Genomic DNA, 19,584 nt, shown 5'->3' with positions numbered 1-19,584 from the left:
ATGCAGGAGCCAGGGAGAACACCTACTCAATCTCAGCCTGAGAGCTAGGTAGAACACAACCCTCCCGGAACAGCCAGATTTTGGCCAAAGCAGAGGTGAGGGGAAGGGTCGTGGGAGAGGCTGAAGGCACCATATTTGCTGATAGAAGCTCCTGCTCAAGAATCCAATAGCAACGAAGCCCTGACGGAGCAAGGCTGAGAATAGAAACTATGGGAGAAGTTATCTTCACTTCGAATCCGGAGTCCTTGTTTTCATTTGAAGAGAATGTACTTAGGAAAGGGTTCTCTCGTTCAGCAGCTTCTCTGTGTTGTTCACAATGTTCTTCAGGTGTTTATGACATTGCTGAGCTCAATTTGAGATGGGACACAGGAGTGAATGAATTCTATCAACATCTCATCTGTAATAGGATTTTTCAGGCTGGGCACAGTGGCTCATGTCTGTAATCCCAACACTTTGGGAGGCCGAAGCAGGTGGATCACCTGAGGTCAGGAGTTCAAGACCAGCCTGGCCAACATAGCAAAACCACATCTCTACTAAAAATACAAATATTAGTCAGATGTGGTGGCACGCACCTGTAATTCCAGCTACTTGGGAGGCTGAGGTGGAAGAATTGCTTGAACCTGGGAGGCAGAGGTTGCAGTGAGCCGAGATCATGCCACTGCACTCCAGCCTGGGGAACAAGACCAAAACTCTGTCTCAAAAAAAAAAAAAAAAGATTTTTCAGAGGCTCAGCCTGAACCTGATCCCTCTGGCCCCAGGTTAACTGCAGGCACAGGTCAGTCTGAGGGGGAGGCCTCGTGAGCATAGGGTCAAGGGAAGCCCTGTGGCTTCATCTCTCAGCAGACCGCACCACTCCTTCACAGGTTCAGGGTCCCATGGGCACAGGGCTTTCCCTTAATACCCCCTTCTCCTTTTTCCTGACAGGAAGGAACCTCACTGTGCCTCTACACCTCCAGTCCACCTCTGCCTCCTCCTCACTGGCTTCACCCCACAGCAGGAGGGAGCTACCCACTCGGTGAAATCAGAGAGAGTGAACATTCCTTTGACTCGCTTGCCTGGCAGGTAGGTCCTGGCGGTGATGAGCACTGTAGCCTGGTTCTGACATTGAGACCAAAGACAGAGCTCTTCCCAACTTGGACCCCTGTCTCCAAACAGTAAGCCCATGGTGCAGGGTCCCACTCACACTCCCACTCCCGACCCCCACACCTCAGAGGCAGTCTGTCCCCTCCAGCTTCCTGACCTGACCTGGGAGAGGAAGCCAAGCCAGTTTGACACGCAGGTCTACTGTCTAAAGCCCAGTCCTGACCCCTGCGCCAACCCTTACAAGCCATGGCTTCCGAGCTGAGAGGTGAGTAGCTTCTGACCCCAACCACCCAAGAGCAGTGGTGGGCAGCTAGCCTGATGAGGTCATGCAGGACACGCAGGGACCAGGAGCCAGGAGCCAGTTGAGGTCTCCATCCCAAGTTCTTTGGAAAAGGATAACAGCCCTCAGGCTAGCAGAGGGGCAGAGCTAGGAAACTGCTGGAGTCCTGTCCCTCCCCAGGCCGCCTCCCACCCAGTCCCTGATGCACTCCCACCCCCACTCCCCCAAGAAGCTACAAGAGACAAGGCCCAAAAAAGGAGGCTTTTAATACAAAGAGGGTGGGGCATGGCCTGGGAAGGACTTAAATAAGGAGGGTAAGAGTGTCAGGAACCAGCAGCTGGGGGTACAGGGACCCTGCGGAGTGGGATGATGCAGACAGAATTCCGGGCCTCTTTGATTCTCCACCATCGGCCAAGCCTGCAGACAGCGCAAGAAGCAGTTGAGACTCGGCCCAGTCTCCACCCCATTTCCACCCAGCTGTCCAGCCTGCACCACTTTACCTGAACCCTCGAGGGCCACACATACCTGTGCTCTTGCCCCACCCCAGCCACTAGGAAGTCCCCAGAGCTGGAGAACTTGAGGCTGTTGATAAAACCCACCTGAGCAGAGAGAGAGACAACACAGAAAGCCATTAGAATGCCCCTCCACCACCGTCCTCAGCATCACAGTCAAGGGCCGGGCCTTACCAGTCCTGGGTTAAATCCCTGCTCTGCCTCCTGCCACCTGGTGACACAGGCCAGCCCTTCACCTGTTGGGGCCTCAGCCTCCACATCTGCGAGATGGCGGTAAGCAGAGCACGGGGCTAGCAGTGAGTTTGTGAGGATGAAGGAGGCAGTGTACACCAAGTATGGCCTGAGGCTGGCTCCTGATGGTGGGGCCCTGGAGACCCCATGACTGTCCCCATTGACCTAGACCCTGCATTCTCAGCACACATCACTGACAGATCCTGCCACCCTCCCCCAGGTCACCCGAGTGTGGACAGTAGGGTCCACACGCTCTAGCCTGGCACCCAATCTGGCACCAGCGGTGCAGAACCCATCACAGGGCCAGGTCTCCATGCCTCTGCCCATGCTGCTCCTGACTTGTACCCCAGCACCCTGGACAGGGCCTAGGATAGGAAGGGTAGCAGAGCGGGGAAAGTGAGGAGGGTTCCTGCCAGGCCCTGTGCTACGAGCTGGCCCTGCCCTGAGAAAGTTCCCTTCTGGCAGGAAGACAGACCTTAAAGAGCTAATTCCAGGGGTCTCAGCAGTGTGGCAGAGACAGGCTGAGCATTCAAGCCCACTTACTCACCAGGGGAATGTCGCAGAGAAGGTCAAGCTGCCGAAAGCCTTCCCCACACTGCCAAAGCCGCACGCAGGAGCTGTGGGAGCCTGGGGAGACAAGAACAGTGAGCAACCCCCGCACCGGCCCACCCGACGACCCCTCCTCCCTGCCTCTCAGGGCACCCACCTGTAGCTACGAGATCCGTGTTGAGGAGGGCTGCCACCGACGATATCCAGAAGGGTTGCTCCAGGCCAGGCTCTCCCCGCAGCCCGTGAGCTTCACGCTGCAGGGCAAGTGGTCGCTTCTTGGAGAGGCCCCACAAGGCCACAGAGCTGTAGACAGGGAGGGAATACAGCAGTGAGGGGCCCAGAGGCAGAAAAGGCCACACGTGTAACACAAAGGATTAATGCTTGAGGGGATGGGTACCCCATTTCCCATGACGTGATTATTACATACTGCATGCTGTATCAAAACATCTCAAGTACCCCATAAATACATACACCTACTAAGTACCCACAGAAAATTTTTTTTTAATTCTAAAAAAACAGAAAAAAGGCCACATGACAGGAAGGGATCAACAGCACACAGCCCAGACAAGGTCATCTGAGCTCTCTGCCTCAGCATCCTCATCTATGAAAACAGGTTACAACAGCTCCCCAACTGGGGGTGCCCTGAGGCAAGCTCAGGGCCCCATGGGCAGCCAGCGCTCGGGAGCAGAAGCTGTGGCCAGAGACATCCAAAGGAGCTCTTACCCATCGTCCGCGCCAGACACCATGTGCTCCTCATTGATTAGGTGGATGCAGTCGATGGAGCCCCTGGAGAAAGGGGCTGTGAGGGGCGTGGCCCAAGCCCACCCCCAGCCCATGTAGCCCCCACTGGCATGGCAGGCCACCTTACTGGTGGCCATAGAAGACAAGCTGGGACTCCTCGGGGATCTTCCAAACACGTACAGTCCCATCCCGGCCCCCAGCCGTCACACAGCACTCCCGGCTCAAGGCATCCAGAGCAGCCACTGCGTCCTGGTGTCCAAAGCTGGAGGGCCAGATGGAGTAGGATAGGGGTATTGCGTGAACTCACGCACACACACTCACACACCCTCTCCCACGCCATCCACACACCCTCTCCCATACACACTCACAGTGTCTCCACGTAGGAGTTCTCCGCCACATTCCACACCTTCACGGAACGATCATGGGATGTGCTGTAGAGCTGGTGGGTGCCTCTGCGGAACGCCAGCCCCTAAGGGTGCATGGGGAGAGGACAAAGGGGACCTGGACTACAGCAGGCAAGAGACAGTTCAGGCCCAGGGAGGACTTCCCAAAAAGCAAGCCATGTAGCACGTCCTGTGAGGCACTTTTGTGCAGCCCGGCTGTATTGCTCAGGTTGGAGTGCAGGGGTGCAATCATAGCTTACTGCAGCCTCCATCTCCTGGGCTCAAATGATCCTCCATCTCGGCCTCCCAAAGTCCTAGGATTATAGGCAAAAGCCACCACACCCCGCCCAGAGGCAGCTTCTCAAGGCCCTCCCTGATTCCTGAGCAAGCTCAGCCTGGTCTCCCCGAGCTCCTCTCTAGAGTATTTATGTATTTTACAGCACCACTCACTATCCACTCGCTACCCCAGGATACAGGTTCCCTGAGGACGGGGACCCCAGAAGTCAGCACTGAACCTAGAACACTAGCACGTGCCTGCTAAAGATCCACTGGGGTAGACCCAGCTCCTCACCGACACTGCATCCCGGTGTCCTGTGAAGGTGTACAAGTGCTGGCAGCTCTGGGCCTCCCAAATGAGAATGAGCTTGCTGCGGTCACCCGAGGCCTGCAGGGATGAGGACAATGACCACAGGCACCCACTGTGCACCGGACCTCCCACCTGCCCCCAGGGCCAACCTGGCCTTACAAGGTACTTGCCGTCGGAGGAGATGGCCATGCAGAGGACATGGCTGCTGTGGCCAGGGGGTTTTCCCTCGGCACCCTTCTTGGCTCGAGGAATCACATGAAGCTTCCGTCCACTCTCCACGCTCCCTGCCATTGGGGGTGGGGGAAAAGCTACTGGGATGGGGGAATAGGGCTGGCTGGTAACCTCCCTCAAGGGGCAGCATGGAAACAAGAGCCATGGCAAAGGTCCTGGACTCCGCCAGAAGACCTGGCTCAGCCACCATGAGCCTCAGGACAAGCTGCCTCAGTTTCCTCATCTATGAAGAGGGCCATTAGTGCCAAACAGCAGCCACGAAGCCCAGAGAAGAGAAGAGATGCACAGGGGCTTTGGGACTGATGGTGTGAGCTCTCCTGTTACCACAGTGGGTGGAGAAGGAACCGCTCAGCCAGCAACAGATGGGAACGCAGGAGGACCAGGCACTCAATCCAAGGACTGCACAGCCTCAAATGTCTTCTAGTCCAACCACCCACCTGCAGCATTAATTCCCATTAAATCATCTTCCTGACTTTGCCAGAAGGTCACTAGGGACAGGGAGCTCATAAGCCCCACTGCTGGGCAGCAGCTTCCACTGTCACCCAGACAGCACCTCTAGGGCAGCAAACCTGCCTCCAGAGACTTCTCCGCTTCAGGGCTCAGCCTGCCGTGACCACTCCCACTGCCCTGACCAGCCCTCCCGGATTTGCCCTGAGGGCTGCAGCCCCTCCCAGGCACTCACTCACACTTAATGATGGTGCAGTCTTTGGCGGCAGAGAAGATGGCCGAGTCATCGGGTGTGATGACCAAACATGTGATAGAGAGCTGGTGCCCCCGTAAAACACGAATGTCACCTGAGGCTGGGGCCTGGATCTGGGCAGACAGGTGCTGGGTCACTGTGGCTAGTGGCATAAAGGCACCACCCCACCAACCCCACCACGCAGTGTTGGCCTTTCGTACCCAGGCCAGAAGGAAAACAAGACCCAAGGCTACAAGGACCAGATCCTTACCTGACCGGATAGGCCCAAGTGTCCACCATGTTCCACAGCAAAGACTCCCACACACTGAGCCCACAATGAGCCACCTGCCCACCAGCCCAGGTGGGGCCCCCAACTCCCTCTAACCTTATACCAAAGTACCATGCCCACTCACCTCCTTTGCCACCGACTTCTGCAGCCGGCCCCTCTGCTCGAGCTGCACAGAGAAGAGATGGATGAGACCCTGGGAGCAGATCAGCTCCACCCCCACCCTCCCCACCTCTCCCTCCACTTACCACATCCTCCTTCAGGCGCCCTGCCACCTGATCCTCCTCAAATGCACGGGCCTCAGCCTTCTCCTCCTCTGCACAGGACAGACCAGACCAAGTAAACTGAGGCTGAGACGCCTCTTTCCCCTTCCATCCCACTGCCGCAGGGCTGGGTAATGCGGGAAGCTCCAGCTGCCTCAGCAGAGGGGAGGGCAGGCTGGAGGGTTTCCTCCTGCCTTTACTTATCGGATCAGCCCCCTGCAGGCTCCCCAGGAGGCCCATGAGAGCTCCTGGCCACCCCCACAGAGCAGCCAGCACCGACAGCCCGGGCACCCACTGGAAACCCATGTCAGTCACCCATCAAGTGGCTGGGGTTGCAGCAGCGGGCAGCAGAACAGCACAGGCACAAGCCCTGCCCATAGCTAGCCTGCCCACTGGCTCACCTTGCTGACGGAGCTGCTCTAGGTAGAGCTTGGCAAGGCGTAGCTTCTTTTCCTGTGCAGTTTCCTCCAGCTCTTCCTCCTCCTCTTCAGGCTTCCTTGGAGCTAGGCTTTGGGCAGGAAGGGGCTGGGTCTGAGGGGCTCACCTTGTTCCTCTGGCCGCTAGGATCGTGCCTTCTGAATGCCCGCCCTGCCATCCAACCTTTCCCATTCCCTGCCAGCCCACATGGCTGGTGACTACACAGCAGAAAACTGAAGGATGTGACTCCCCAAACTAAAAGGCCCCACTCAGTGCCCCACGTAGGGGTGGAAACAGACCCAAATCCCAAAGAGATCACTAAAGCCTCTCAACTCTGGAGGAAAGAGGAGGCTTCCAAGAGAAACCAGGCTTCCAAAAGAAATCAGGTCACATACAAAGAGTCAGGAATCAACATGCTCGGGCATCTCAACAGCAATACTGAGAACAAGAAGACAAAGGAGCCTCACACACAAACCTCTGGAGGAATACACTGACCCTAAAATGCTATGCCCAGTCAATCAATCAACGACGACACTGCCAGGTGTGCAAAGTGCCACCGAACTTTCTCCCTCTTTCTTAAGAAGGATAGAGGATGTGCTCCCCAAACAAGAGGGTAAACTGGGAAAGAGAAGGGAAGGGATACCAGAAACCAGAGATGTGACACAGAGAGCAGAAAAGATGACACCATCCCCAGACATGACGGGGGCTGTCTGGATCAGATCCATGGATCCACCAGGCAGACACACCGGGACTGTTATCACCACAGCACCATCCTTTACCCTGGGAACAAGGTTTCAAGTGAACCTTGACTGTTTGGGGATTGACCGTTACCGGTGAAGTTACTGCTTTCCCTTCCATGACCCAGCCCTCAGGACCAGCTGAGAGTACTCACTTCACTCAAAGACAGGTCCTGCTGTGACCTGCTCCTGGGAGCTGGGGGTAGGTCATGGGCACTCAGATGCACAGAATCCAGGGCAGCCCACTCCCTCTGATCGTGTGCCCGCAGACATCTAGTCTCTGTCCACTCCCCTAACCGAGTTTCCCAGGACTCACTCGTAACCCTGCCCCTGACTTCCCCAGAAGGGACCTCGAAAACTCTCAGCAAAGCCAAAGCTGGACCATGCCCCAGAAATAATTCAGTGCCCTGTGCCTGGCAAGCCTTCAGCCAACAGGGCTAGTGCTGCCCTTCCCTTACACAGTCAAGAGACCTGTGTTAACTTCAGAGTTCTACTCAATCTCGCCAAACCAATCAATCTATTACTGAAGGATTCATACGCATGAGGCAGAATGCTAAAGACACGCAAAGGAAGACACACTATGATTCCATTTACAGGACATGCTAGAAAATGCACGACTCCAGGGGCGGTGGTTAGCAGAGACTGCGGGGGAGGGAGAGGGGCTGACTACGAAGGAGCAGGAGGAGTTTTGGAGGGTGATAAAACCCTTTATCTTCAGGGTAGCGGTGGTCACAGGACTGTTGTGTGTTTGTCAAAACTCACTGAACTACAACTTTAAAAAGTGAATGGTACTATATGTAAATTATACCTAAATGGAAAATACTAATTTTTTAAAAGAAGAGCAAAGAAACCAAAAAAATGATTAACTCAAGTTAGGAATGACAGTTGGGGCTTCTAAGTTTCTGCAAATGTTCTAGTTCTTAACCTAAGTGGTAAGTGTACAGAGATTCACCAATTTATCACTACTCTCTGTAGTACAAATATATCTCATTCACTCTTCTGTATCTAACACACTTCACAACACAACATTCTAAAAATATTTAAAAGCACTTAGCCCACACTAGTTTGTCACACACTCACTCACAATAACCTTCGGATTAAGAAAAGTACATTAATGGATGGGTGTGGAGGCTCATGCCTATAATCCCAGCACTCTAGGAGGCTAAGGTGGGTGGATCACTTGAGGTCAGGAATTTGAGACCAGCCTGGCCAACATGGTGAAACTCCATCTCTACTAAACATACATAATTAGCCAGGCATGGTGGTGCAGGCCTATAATCTCAGCTACTCAGGTGGCTGAGGCAGGAGAATCACTTGAACCTGGGAAGCAGACATTACAGTAAGCCAAGATCGCAATACTGCACTCCAGCCTGGGCAACAGAGTGAGACTGCCTCAAAAACAAAAACAAGAAAAGTACATTAAGTCTTTCCGTGAGCAAATTAAGGCAACACGTACTCAATCTTAGAAGTGAGGTTCTAAAGTCAGCTCACAGGGAAGGCACTAGGATTCTCTGGTCCAAGAGCCTCCCACCCACAGGGTCAGGCCTGACCCCTTGCCTGACCCTTCTTTGAAATCCTGCAAGCAACCATACCCATCACTTGCAGAAATGAGGGAGGCATTCAAAGCCCTCTACAATTTGCACGCACCTATGACCAGCCCTCCTGTTTGTGTGTGTGTGTGTGTTTTTTAGAGACAGGGTCTTGCTCTGTCACCCAGACTGGAGAGCAGCGCATGATCATAGTTCACTGCAGCTTCAACTTCCTGGGAAAGGATCCCCCAACCTTAGCCTCCCAAGTAGTTGGGACTACAGGTGCAGACCACCATACCCAGGTAACTTTTTTATCTTTGTACAGACAAGATCTCGCTATGTTGCCCAGGCTGGTCTCAAACTCCTGACCTCAAGCAATTCTCCCACCTCAGCCTCCCAAAGTGCTGCGATTACAGGCGTGAGTTACCAGGCCCAGCCTCCTTCCATCTTTCCTAGTGCCCATTCTGGCACACTTACACCTCAGACTTTCCTCTGATCCCTGAATGCCTTCCCAACCTCTCCATGACAGACTCCTCTTCATCTCTCAAGACCCTATTTAAATGTCCCTCCTCTGTTCCCAGAACACACAGCTATAAGATACACATCTCACCACAACACTGTCTTCACCTGCCTGCCTATCTTTGCTGTTCCCTGAAGGCCTTCCCTACCTCTCTGTGAAAGACTCCTCCTCATCTCTCAAGACGCTATTTAAAAGTCCCTCCTCTGTTCCCAGAACACACAACTATAAAATACACACCTCATTACAACACACTCTCTTCACCTGCCTGCCTATCTCTGCATTTCCAACAGTAAAGACAGTGCCTGGCGCGTTAAGAGACGGGGAGTCCAGTAATTGTGAAATTGCAGGAAAACTGGCAAGTGAAGAGGGATGCAAGAAATACTTGACAGCTTTGTTCTGTTTTCCTGCGACTTCACAATCAGTCCAGTCCCTGCCAAAGACTAAGGAGGTCTCAATGGCCTCGGATTGGGGCCTAGGGTCCTTCCCACCCAGAGACCTCGCAGAAACGAGACTGCAGGACCAGAAACTAAAGGAAAGAGCCACGATCTCAGAGCCAAGGGCCAGAGTCTTGGGTTCTAGGCTCAGCTCTGCTAGGACTCACTGAGTCTTCCACACACCATGGGCCTCAGTTTTCCCTCCCACTACATGCAAAAGAACAGCTCACCTCTCGCTCTCAGAGTCGCTGGAGATCTCCTCATTCATTTTGCCGCCACCCTTGGATTTGCCTCTGTCCCCCGCAGAGTCGGCCTGGGAATTATACGGTCCTTTCTTTGGTCAGGGGTCCCGACCACCCTGGCATGACCAAGGGCCCCCCTCGGGTCCCTCAGAACCCCAGGACTGGGAAAGGCTGTGGCTCCCGGGTTAAGCGCACGGCTTTCTAGGATTTGGCCCACGGAGAGACGGACGAAGCTGAGTCCAGCAGGGATCCCGGGCGAAGGGCTGGGGAAGGGCCTGGACCCAGGTCCCCTGGATGGGATGACGGTTGTCCCAGTAGCAGGGCTGACCGCAGGCCTCAGAAGCGCCATGCTCACCTTTCGCCGCCGCTTGCCGGCCCCCGCGCCAGCCCCGGCCCCAGAGGCCGGCTTTCCCCGCTTACGAGCTCCCGCCGTTGCCGACATGCTGCCTACCAAGTATGTACCAGCAGCCGCCGGGGAACTCACGTGGCAGCTGAAACCTCCCAGCTCCCCAGCCGCATGACAAGACCCCGCGTCCTGATAGGCTTCCACCGCCCGCCGGGCCCCGCCTCCTACTGCTCCATTGGGTCCTTAGGCAGGCTCTGCCTCGCCCCCAAGCACCCATAGGATGCACGCTTGTGGCCCCGCCTCCTGAAGTTCCTAGGCTCCCGCACCAGGCTCGAGTAGGAAGCCCGTATCTCCCGGGCGCTTCCGGCCTGAAGCTGGCGCTTGCGCTCTGCTGCTGGCCGACTTCGAAGTCGGAGGAAGAGCCTTCTCTGTGTTTGCGCGCCTTGGCCGCTGGGGGGCGCCAGAGACGCGGAGTCCTTTCGCGTTCTAGAGCGTGACTCCTCCCCAACTTGGGCAGCCCGGCACTAGACCCAGCGGGGATCCAAGCAGGCCCGGGGAGAGGGAGGCTGCGTCGTTACCCGGGCCCAAGGTCACCGGGCGACTGGCAGATGCGTGCTGCAGGCCCCGGCCACAGGAGCAGCGCCACGGATGCGACTGCCCTGGCCTTGGATATGCCAGATCGAGTGTCCACCTGTCCATGGGACTGGTCGCCTGACTGGGCCTGCCCCAGCCTCTGCTTCACCACACTGGTGGCCAAATAGTCGATGTCTAAGTCCCCACACAAGCTCATCCCCGGCCCCTGGCGATTGTTGGGGAATTCCCTCCCTAATTCACTCCTAAGGCTCATGGAGAGTTGTTAGACCTGGGACTGCCCAGGGAGGCGCACACAACCAGGTGAGGCGGCAGCCAAGACCTCTCCCATGTCCCTGCTTTTCTTAGGTGAGTGTCCTACGGTCCTACCTACAGCCCTCCGCAGGCAGGGCAGGGCAGGGCAAGGCCTGGTGGGAGTGGCCTTTGCCCTCTGGCAGTTCAAGACCACTGATCTGGAGTTCTGGCTCCTCAGAACTCTTGAGTCCATTGGGAAGGACCAGCCTGGCCTTCCCAGCACTGGATTCTAAGCTCCGGAGGATAAATCTGGCCCCAAGAATCCTGCCCCCAGGAGCCTCTGCCCACCCTCCCCCATAGCTCAGTGACTCAGCCCGGCAACCATGCCAGGGCTGAACTAGCTGACACAGTGGGAGGAGCCCTGAAGTGGAAGACAGAGATCCTCCTTTCACTTTCCCTACCCCTCAGGACACACAGGTGAGCTGGAGAGGGTAGGCAGCCAGGCAGACCCTCTTGACCCGAGTGGGCAGATTGGACAGAGTCCTAATCTTGCACTTGGGACTGGGGAAAGGGGCGTTTCTGAGTGACAAAGAGCCGGGTGTGGTCTGGGACTGGGAATGCAGTCAGGGTGGACAGAGGACGCAGTGGAAGGCCACTGAAGGGCCAGCCTGGGGTGGGGCAAGTTGATGCTGTGCTGGCCCAGGGCAGGGGTGGGGAGTGAGAGTGGGTCGTTAGGGATGAGAAGACCATGGAGGCCTAAGGGCCTCTCTGTGCCCCAGGACAGCCATGGCTCCAAAGCGAAAGTGCTCGGTACAGACTGAGGGCCCTGAGAAGAAGAAGGGCCGGCAGGGGGGAAGGGAGGAGGACCCCTTCCGCTCCACCGCTGAGGCCCTCAAGGCCATGCCCGCAGAGAAACACATAATCCGTGTGGATCCAACATGTCCACTCAGCAGCAACCCTGAGACCCAGGTGAGCTGCAGTCCCCAGTCAGGCCCAGAGCCTGCCTGCTGATAAGCACAAACACACCCAGGCCACCCCCTTAGGGCTCAGTTCTGGTTTTGGAGCCCAAGGCCCCCAGGTAAGCGCCAGAGCAAGGCCATGTTCTGACCCCAGACGTCAGGGCTGTGTCCCGTCACGTCCAGGTGGGTCACGTCTGCCCTTCAGACCCCATGCAGGCCTCCCCCCACCACACTTAGGGAAAGGCTCTGACTACATCAATCTCCTGGGTGCTCGCCCATGTCCCCTCAGGGCAGAGCCATGTCCCTCTCAGATTCCCCCATCCAGGGCCCAGTTGTGTGCCCCCGGAACTCCCCACACCCCCATGTCAGGGTTTAGCCATGTCCTCTCACACTGCATCCCCTACGGAAGAGCAGTGACCGCCCAAGCTTCTAAGACAGGGTCCCTCTGACTCCCACTGCTGTTGGACTCCTGTCCCCATCAGAGCCCTCTCGGTATGCAGCCAGGCACCCCATCTGACCCCAGCCAGCCTGCCCCCCACCTCCCCTCTGGCCCAGGTGCATGAGGACTACGACTGCACCCTGAACCAGACCAACATCGGGAACAACAACAACAAGTTCTACATCATGCAGCTGCTCCAAGATGGCCAGCACTTCACCTGCTGGAACCGCTGGGGCCGTGTGGTGAGTGCCCCGCCTGCTCTGCACATACTCCCCAGGGTCCCCAAAAGGCCACAGTTACTGAGTGGGGGGGGTACCCCCAACTGTCCCGGGGCACTCAGCACAGGGCCTGGCCCAACACACAGGCCAGCAAATGTTGATGGTGGACATACCCCTGAAGGCTGTCGGTTTCAGGGAGAGGTAGGCCAGTCGAAGATCAACCACTTCACAAGGCTAGAAGATGCAAAGAAGGACTTTGAGAAGAAATTTCGGGAAAAGACCAAGAACAAGTGGGCGGAGCGGGACCGCTTTGTGGCTCATCCGGGCAAGTACACGCTTATCGAAGTACAGGGAGAGGATGAGGCCCAGGAAGCTGTGGTGAAGGTGAGATGGCCAGGGAAGGTAGGCGGGCCCTGGGCTGAGGGACTGGTTGGAGAGTCCCCGTTGGTTGGGCTCTGCCACTGCCCAGCTGTGCAGCCTCAGCCACAGAACTCCCCTCTGGCCTCAGGCTGGCCGGTCTCCGTCTGGTGTCACACCCTGCCCAGCTGCTCCTGCCCACATGTGCCCTCTATCTTCAGGTGGATGGAGGCCCAGTGAGGACTGTGGCTAAGCGGGTGCAGCCCTGCTCCCTGGACCCAGCCACGCAGAAGCTCGTCACTAACATCTTCAGCAAGGAGATGTTCAAGAACACCATGGCCCTCATGGACCTGGGTGAGGGGTGAGAGGCAGGCAGAGTGGCAGGGGCTTCAGGGTGGCAGGGCTGTGGGGCTGAGTCTCCCCACTCCCCTGTCCCTTCAGATGTGAAGAAGATGCCCCTGGGAAAGCTGAGCAAGCAACAGATTGCACGGGGCTTCGAGGCCTTGGAGGCTCTGGAGGAGGCCCTGAAAGGCCCCACGGATGGTGGCCAAAGCCTGGAGGAGCTGTCCTCCCACTTTTACACTGTCATCCCGCACAACTTCGGCCGCAGCCGGCCCCCGCCCATCAACTCCCCTGAGCTTCTGCAGGCCAAGAAGGACATGCTGCTGGTGAGGGCTGGCAGGGGTGCGGGCAGGCAGTGGGGCAGTGAACAGATAGCCTAGGCGAGCGAGATGAGGTACAGGTAGCCGAGAAGGCCCACAGGGATGGGTTGCCTGGGCAGGCTGACAGACGGGTGGGGAAGGCCAGGCAGACAGATAGGGTGGGAAGGGAGAGGTGGATACACAGTTTGGGTGGCTGCAGTACCAGTTGTGTGAGAGAGGATAGGGCAGTCCAGAGGTCAAGTGGGAAGACAAGCTGCCAGGGCCCATCATCCTAGGTGCTGGCAGACATCGAGCTGGCCCAGACCCTGCAGGCAGCCCCTAAGCAGGAGAAGATGGTGGAGGAGGTGCCACACCCCCTGGACCGAGACTACCAGCTTCTCAAGTGCCAGCTGCAGCTGCTAGACTCTGGAGCACCTGAGTACAAGGTGAGTTAGGCCCCATAGAGGGGCCAGGCTATCAGTGGGCACCGTCCCTCTGCCCACCTGCCCTCGAGGTGCCCAGAGGAATACTCACCCTCAGCCTTCTCTTCTTGTGTCTCCAGGGCCTGAGGAGGGCTTGGGACTGGGGAAAGAAAAGAGGGGGATTAGCTCCTGAGCCTCCCACCCTGGCAACCAGCTTCTGCTCTCCCCACAGGTGATACAGACCTACCTAGATCAGACTGGCAGCAACTACAGGTGCCCTACTCTTCAACACGTCTGGAAAGTAAACCGAGATGGGGAGGTGAGGGAGGTTCTTCCACCCCCTCCCCCATGACCACTGTGCCTTAGGAAGATGTCCTTGGCTTATCTGCCCCTTAGCAAATCGTTTAGCAACTCTGGTCAGTTTTTGCCAGCCATGAGTGCATGTGAGTAAGCAGAGGGGCGCTAGGCCTTGGTCACACCTCTGAGCAGCAGGGCAAGGCGCCTGAGTGCTTGGGTGGCAGGACTCCCATTTCTCACTTCCTCTCCACTCAGGAAGACAGATTCCAGGCCCACTCCAAATTGGGTAATCGGAAGCTGCTGTGGCATGGCACCAACACGGCCGTGGTGGCCGCCATCCTCACTAGTGGGCTCCGCATCATGCCACATTCTGGTGGGCGTGTTGGCAAGGGAATCTACTTTGCCTCAGAGAACAGCAAGTCAGCTGGCTATGGTGAGGTGCCCCTCTGGACCAAGCCCTGGGAGGGTTGGCACTAAGGTGGATTGGGCCCAGTCCTTGCCCACTGGAAGCTCATGGTGAATCCAAGAGAGGAATCCTTTAATGGTTAATGACTACAGTGCTCAGTGGGTTGTCCTGGACTTTGGTGGCGGGGTTCTTAGAGGAAGTGTCTGATGGTCAGGGATGGCTTCCTGGGGGAGGTGATACAGATAGGATGGGTGCACCAACCAGACCTGGGAGGGGGTAAAGGGAGAGCCTTTGAGCCAGGTGTGGTGGCACACACCTGTAGTTCCATCTACTCAGGAGGCTGAGGCAGGAGGAGCGCTTGAGTCCACGAGTTTAAGGCTGCCATGAGCTATGATCACATTCTAGCCTGTGTGACAGAGCTGGACTCCATCTGAAAAAAATAAACATAAAAAAGAGATGTCAAGGCAAGGGGATGGGCAGAGAGGCTGGGAGGATATGAGGATGTGGCAGGTCAGGGCTTCCAAACACTTCCTGATACTGGAGCTCAGAGCAATGCCTAGTGGGGGCAGGGGGGGTTAGGGGCGCAGAACGATCGATGAGGCTTTATCCAGAGAGTGATGGTGAGCCCAGCTGGACTTGTCTGTAGCAGGATCCCAGTGGCTACAGCTGTGGAGACAGGGGCAGCAGCCAGAGGCCGAAGGGAGGCCATGCTCTCATCCAGGCTGGATGTGATGGGTGCCTGGCCCAAGGGCTGGGAGGTGCAGGGGAGGGAGCCCGTGAGAGGTACATGTAGGAGGTGGGATGGGGAGCATGTGGGAAAGGGTCAGTGCTGTCTCCAGTGACTTCTGAGTTTCCGGCCAGGAGTGTCCTCACCAAAATGACCTCCCCCGACCAGCTCCTCAGTCCAGGTTGACCTCATCATTGGAGGCCAGCTGGCCAAGAGAGCAAGGACAAGGGATTCATCCCAGAACAGATGGGGCTGAAGTTCTAGGATGCCTGAGGTCACCAAGAGCAAGGGGTCCACCAGGAGGGCAGAGGAGCTTAGGAAAGAGTGGCGGGGTGGAGGGCTCAGGAGAGCCAGGGCGAGGAAGTCCCAGGTAGGGACTGATGAGGTCAGGAGCAAAGTCAGCAGAGCAGGCCAGGGAGAAAAGCCCTTGCCCCGGGTTTGGTCACTGGGAGGCCATTGCTGACCTTGGTGAGGACAGCAGAGGGTGCAGAGGCCTGGCCATAGGGAGCACAGTAAGGTGGGAGGGAGTGGGCCAGGACAAGGAGGGAGTGACGGCTGGAGGAGAGTGAGCCTTTTCTTGCTGGAGCAGCAAATCCAGAAGGGATAACATCACAGCAGAGAGCAGCTCCGTGGGTCAGCAGGAGGAAGGCCGAGCTGCCCACTGGTGCCTCCCTGTGTCCTCCAGTTACTGGCATGAACTGTGGGGCCCACCATATCGGCTACATGTTCCTGGGTGAGGTGGCCCTGGGCAGAGAGCACCATATCACCACGGACAACCCCAGCTTGAAGAGCCCACCTCCCGGCTTTGACAGTGTCATTGCCCGAGGCCACACCGAGCCTGGTGAGTCCTCAGAAGCTGGACAGCCCAAGGAGAGAGGTGGGGCCGAGCTAGGGGCTGGGACATTTTCAGGGAGGGGGCTGGGAAGAGGGACAAAAAGAAGCTTCCCTGCAGTCACTCAGTTTGTCATTTGACAAATATCCACTGGTTCAACAAATCATTCCTGGGCATCCCGGAGGGCTTCAAAGAGAGGAGTCTTGACTGAACATTGAAGGACGAGTACGAGTTTCCCAGAGAGAAGTTGGGGCAGATACTGCAGGCAGAAGCCCCAGCCCCTGCAGTGGTTTGGAGGTGGGCAAGGTGGAAATGAGCAGGCGTGCCCTGTGACAGACGTGGAGAGTGTAGCGGGCAGGACTTACTCATAAGGCCAGGGACTAGTGACCCCTGGGCCATCCTGGCCCTTGCTATGCCCTGCAGATCCGACCCAGGACACAGAGCTGGAGCTGGATGGCCAGCGAGTAGTGGTGCCTCAGGGCCAGCCTGTGCCCTGCCCAGAGTTCAGCAGCTCCACATTCTCCCAGAGCGAGTACCTCATCTACCAGGAGAGTCAGTGTCGCCTGCGCTACCTGCTGGAGGTCCGCCTCTGAGTGCCCGCCCTGTCCCCCGGGGTCCTGCAAGGCTGGACCGTGATCTTCAATCGTCCTGCACATCTCTGGTACCCCTATATCACTCCTTTTTTTCAAGAATACAATACGTTGTTGTTAACTATAGTCACCATGCTGTACAGGATCCCTGAACTTATGCCTCCTGTCTAACTGAAATTTTGTGTTCTTTGACCCACATCTGCCCAGTCCCTCTCCTCCCAGCCCATGGTAACCAGCATTTGACTCTTTACTTGTATAAGGGCAGCTTTTATAGGTGCCACATGTAAGTGAGATCATGCAGTGTTTGTCTTTCTGTGCCTGGCTTATTTCACTTAGCATAATGTGTACCATATTCACCCATGTTTTCACAAATGACCAGATTTCCTCCTCTTTTAAGGCTGAATGGTACTCTGTTATGTATATGCACCACATTACCTCTATCCGTTCATCTATCAGTGGACACTAGGGTGCTTCCATATCTTGGCTATTGTGAATAGTGCTGCAGTGAACTGGGAAAGCAGACATCTCTTGAACATTCTGATTTCATCTCCCTTTGATGTATACCCAGTAGTGGGGTTTCTGGATCCATATCACCCCTTCTTACCAGGCTCCCCTGTGTCCCAGACGTCAATCCCTTCCCTCCAATCCCTGTTAGCCTTGATGTGGCTGTGGCCCCAGAGTCTTGCCTCCTGAAGTGATGGGTGTGGTAGGGGCATATTACAGGGACACAGATGCAGCAGCCTACTCAAGGGGCACAGCTGAGAGTGGCTTGGATCCCACATCCACCCAGGCCGTCCATCCTGGCCTGGACTGCATGTCGGAGCCATGTGGTCACCAACGTAGGCTAAACTGCAGGCATACGCAAGCAGCTTTACTAAACATGGTATTCTCTTGCCCCAACCTCTGCCTATCTGTGCCACAACTGTGCTGGGCTTGGGCCTCCAGCCACACTCCAGGGAGCGAGTGCTCACATCGGTTGATGTAGATCATGCACATACTCCTTGCCCCTCCTGGTCCATAACTGCAACAACCTGCTTCCTCCAATTGAGGCTTCAAGGGGGACCCCCACTGTCAACTCAGAACTATTTGTCATCTGGGGACCTACGTGGTGATTCTGTCCTTTATCCCAGACATTGCCAGGTGAATCAAGCATTCCTCATGTCTTGGCACCAAACATCCCTTTGTGTCTTTTTTTTTTTTTTTTTTTTTGTGAGCCTGGGTCTTACTCTGTCACCCAGGCTGGAGTGCAGTGGTGCAACCACTGCTCACTGCAGCCTCAGCCTCCTCAGGCTCAGGTGATCCTCCTACCTCAGCCTCCAGAGTAGCTGGGACTACAAGTACATGACACCACACCTGGCTAATTTTTGTGTTTTTTGTAGAGACCGAGTTTTGCCATGTTGCCCAGTTTGGTCTCAAACTCCAGGGCTCAGGTGATCCTCCTGCCTCTGCCTCCCAAAGTGCTGGGATTACAGGCGTGAGCCACTGCACGCAGCCTCCTTTGTGTCTTAATCTAAATGTTACAAACAAGTTGAGCATATGTGAGAGGGGCACAGCTCTGCAATCATGAAAGGAGGCAGTTCAGGCAGGAATGCCAGTGATCACCAGGCAGGTCATCCTATCCACAGACAAGGGGTGCCATTGCTGGAGCAGGCCAACATCCAGGCTAGGGTTGCACATTGCATTTAGTTGTTGTGTCTCTTTAGTCTCCTTTAATCTGAAAACACTCCTCAGTCTTTTTTTTTTTCTTTTTCTTTTATAACTTTGACATTCTTGACACTCAAAGAATACAGGCCAGTTGTTTTATAGAATGTCTCTCAGTTTAGGTTTCTGTAATGCTTTGTCGTGATTAGATTTAGGTATTGCATGGGCAGGAGCGCGATATAGATGATAAGCCCTTAGGGAATTCCATCTATAGGGGCATGGCTCATTCTTGGTGATGTTAAATAATTTTAATCATCCATTAAGGTGATGTCCACTATGTTTCTCCACTGTGAAGCTGCCATTTCTCCCTTTTGTAATTACTCAATAATCTGTGGGGAAATACTGTTGGGTGTAAATGTCCCTTTCCTCATCACCTTTCACCCACTAGCTTTAATATCCATTGATGATAACTGAAATCAACTACCTGAATCAATTTTTGCTAAGATGATTGCAAATGGTAGTTATCTAACTCCATCATTCCTTTTATATGTATTAGTTTACATTATCCTTTCTGCCTTTATTATCAGTGTAGACTCATGGATTTTGATTTTATTCAGTGAGTTATAATCCATTACTATCATTAGTTATTTTGATCCTCAAATTGTCCCAGATTTGGCCAGCACAAGGTCCCTTCTGTGTCCCAGTCATTTCTTGAGCACATCCTTTCTCTCTGGCACCACAAGATGTTCCAGGTTCATCTCGTACAAACCTGGAATCAACCATTTCTCCAAGGAGCCCTGGTTTCCTGGAGGAGGAAATGTTTAGAATCCAAGATCTAGGCAATAGATGTGCTCCTTGGTACTGAGGTGTCATTGCTTTTAAGTCCTTTCAGCAAAGAGAGCTAAGGAATGTGTATATGTGGCTGGGCGCAGGGGCTCTCACCTGTAATCCCAGCACTTTGGGAGGCCAAAGTGGGAGGATCTCTTGAGCCCAAGAGTTCAAGGCTGCAGTGAGTTATGATTGCAACACTACATTCCAGCCTGGATGACAGACTGAGACCCTGTCTCTTAAAAAATAAAAAAGGAGGCCGGGCGCGGTGGCTCAAGCCTGTAATCCCAGCACTTTGGGAGGCTGAGACGGGCGGATCACGAGGTCAGGAGATCGAGACCATCCTGGCTAAC

At 55.4% G+C, this 19,584-nt stretch overlaps 2 protein-coding genes across 4 annotated transcripts; one reads left to right on the top strand and one right to left on the bottom strand.

Annotated features, from left to right (window-relative positions):
* Positions 1-1,610: 1,610 nt before the first annotated feature.
* RRP9 (ribosomal RNA processing 9, U3 small nucleolar RNA binding protein) lies at positions 1,611-10,213 on the bottom strand. The gene is made up of 15 exons (XM_007984429.3): positions 10,059-10,213; positions 9,692-9,774; positions 6,226-6,332; positions 5,810-5,877; positions 5,689-5,730; positions 5,283-5,409; positions 4,525-4,649; positions 4,351-4,443; positions 3,765-3,865; positions 3,524-3,658; positions 3,379-3,441; positions 2,813-2,958; positions 2,654-2,733; positions 1,889-1,962; positions 1,611-1,780 (listed from the first exon to the last, which is right to left on the bottom strand). Exons 1-15 carry the CDS (start codon positions 10,143-10,145, stop codon positions 1,687-1,689), a joined length of 1,425 nt encoding a protein of 474 aa, XP_007982620.1. The 5' UTR covers positions 10,146-10,213; the 3' UTR covers positions 1,611-1,686.
* A 428-nt stretch (positions 10,214-10,641) lies between these two features.
* On the top strand, positions 10,642-17,158 carry PARP3 (poly(ADP-ribose) polymerase family member 3). 3 transcript variants are annotated; one of them, XM_007984433.2, is made up of 11 exons: positions 10,642-11,351; positions 11,654-11,843; positions 12,389-12,514; positions 12,686-12,874; positions 13,069-13,201; positions 13,289-13,515; positions 13,785-13,934; positions 14,143-14,229; positions 14,463-14,640; positions 16,026-16,181; positions 16,596-17,158. In XM_007984433.2, the coding sequence occupies exons 2-11, from the start codon at positions 11,661-11,663 to the stop codon at positions 16,763-16,765; spliced, it is 1,599 nt and encodes a 532-aa protein (XP_007982624.1). In that variant the 5' UTR covers positions 10,642-11,351; positions 11,654-11,660; the 3' UTR covers positions 16,766-17,158. The 3 variants fall into 3 exon arrangements, with proteins under 3 accessions (XP_007982624.1, XP_072866222.1, XP_007982622.1); XM_007984431.3 differs by having other exon boundaries at positions 11,270-11,351; positions 11,659-11,843; XM_073010121.1 differs by lacking the exon at positions 11,654-11,843 and having other exon boundaries at positions 11,250-11,351.
* Positions 17,159-19,584: the final 2,426 nt, after the last annotated feature.

The sequence above is a fragment of the Chlorocebus sabaeus genome, chromosome 22, assembly GCF_047675955.1.
Source record: "Chlorocebus sabaeus isolate Y175 chromosome 22, mChlSab1.0.hap1, whole genome shotgun sequence".
Classification (NCBI taxonomy): domain Eukaryota; kingdom Metazoa; phylum Chordata; class Mammalia; order Primates; family Cercopithecidae; genus Chlorocebus; species Chlorocebus sabaeus.
The sequence above is the reverse complement of the archived record's forward strand: the minus strand, read 5'-3'. Positions and strand labels throughout refer to the sequence as shown.

Coding starts and splice junctions, on each gene's coding strand:
- PARP3 (XM_007984433.2), top strand. CDS start 11,661: ATGGCTCCAAAGCGAAAGTGCTCGGTACAGACTGAGGGCCCTGAGAAG. Junction 13,935..14,142: donor CTGGAGCACCTGAGTACAAG/GTGAGTTAGGCC, acceptor CTCTCCCCACAG/GTGATACAGACCTACCTAGA. Junction 14,230..14,462: donor AAGTAAACCGAGATGGGGAG/GTGAGGGAGGTT, acceptor CTCTCCACTCAG/GAAGACAGATTCCAGGCCCA.
- RRP9 (XM_007984429.3), bottom strand. CDS start 10,145: ATGTCGGCAACGGCGGGAGCTCGTAAGCGGGGAAAGCCGGCCTCTGGG. Junction 6,333..9,691: donor AGCGACTCTGAGAGCGAGAG/GTGAGCTGTTCT, acceptor TCCTGCCCAAAG/CCTAGCTCCAAGGAAGCCTG. Junction 3,659..3,764: donor AACTCCTACGTGGAGACACT/GTGAGTGTGTAT, acceptor CTGGCCCTCCAG/CTTTGGACACCAGGACGCAG.